Genomic DNA, 382 nt, shown 5'->3' on the forward strand with positions numbered 1-382 from the left:
CCAGGGGAGGATATAGTAAGACCTAGCGGAGACAGTACAATCCTGGCGGGGGAGGCAGAACTCTGGAGAGTGCTCCCGGTGTCCCGGAGCATTCTAGCGTTTGGCTGAAGGCTTCTCAGCGCGATGGAGAGGGAGAGGGTGGAAAGAAGCGAATTTCCCGGGGCTTCCCATCTTCAAACTGGAGTAGCTACCGGTCCGCAGGGCTCCAGTCGGAGCAGCCAACTGCGTCCTGGAGCTCCGTGGCGTCACCGGCTGCCGGGAGGATTCTCACTGGTGAGTACTGAGCTCCCCAGCTGCGCGCGCCCCCCGCAACGGGGCTCGCGCTCAGGCACGCGGGGCGGGGCAGGGCGGGGCGGGGCCCCCCGCTGGGCGGGCCCACCCA

At 67.0% G+C, this 382-nt stretch overlaps 1 protein-coding gene across 2 annotated transcripts in view; it reads left to right on the forward strand.

Annotated features, from left to right (window-relative positions):
• Positions 1 to 382, forward strand: part of CD72 (CD72 molecule) — a 7,780-nt gene that overhangs the window by 722 nt on the left and 6,676 nt on the right. For both annotated transcript variants that reach the window (XM_077756237.1, XM_077756238.1), the window contains exon 3: positions 202 to 273. In XM_077756237.1, coding sequence (XP_077612363.1) covers positions 202 to 273 — 72 coding nt within the window. The remainder of the gene's footprint in view (positions 1 to 201; positions 274 to 382) is intronic.

Source organism: Crocuta crocuta, unplaced genomic scaffold (genome assembly GCF_008692635.1).
Source record: "Crocuta crocuta isolate KB4526 unplaced genomic scaffold, BGI_CrCroc_1.0 scaffold431, whole genome shotgun sequence".
Classification (NCBI taxonomy): Eukaryota; Metazoa; Chordata; class Mammalia; order Carnivora; family Hyaenidae; genus Crocuta; species Crocuta crocuta.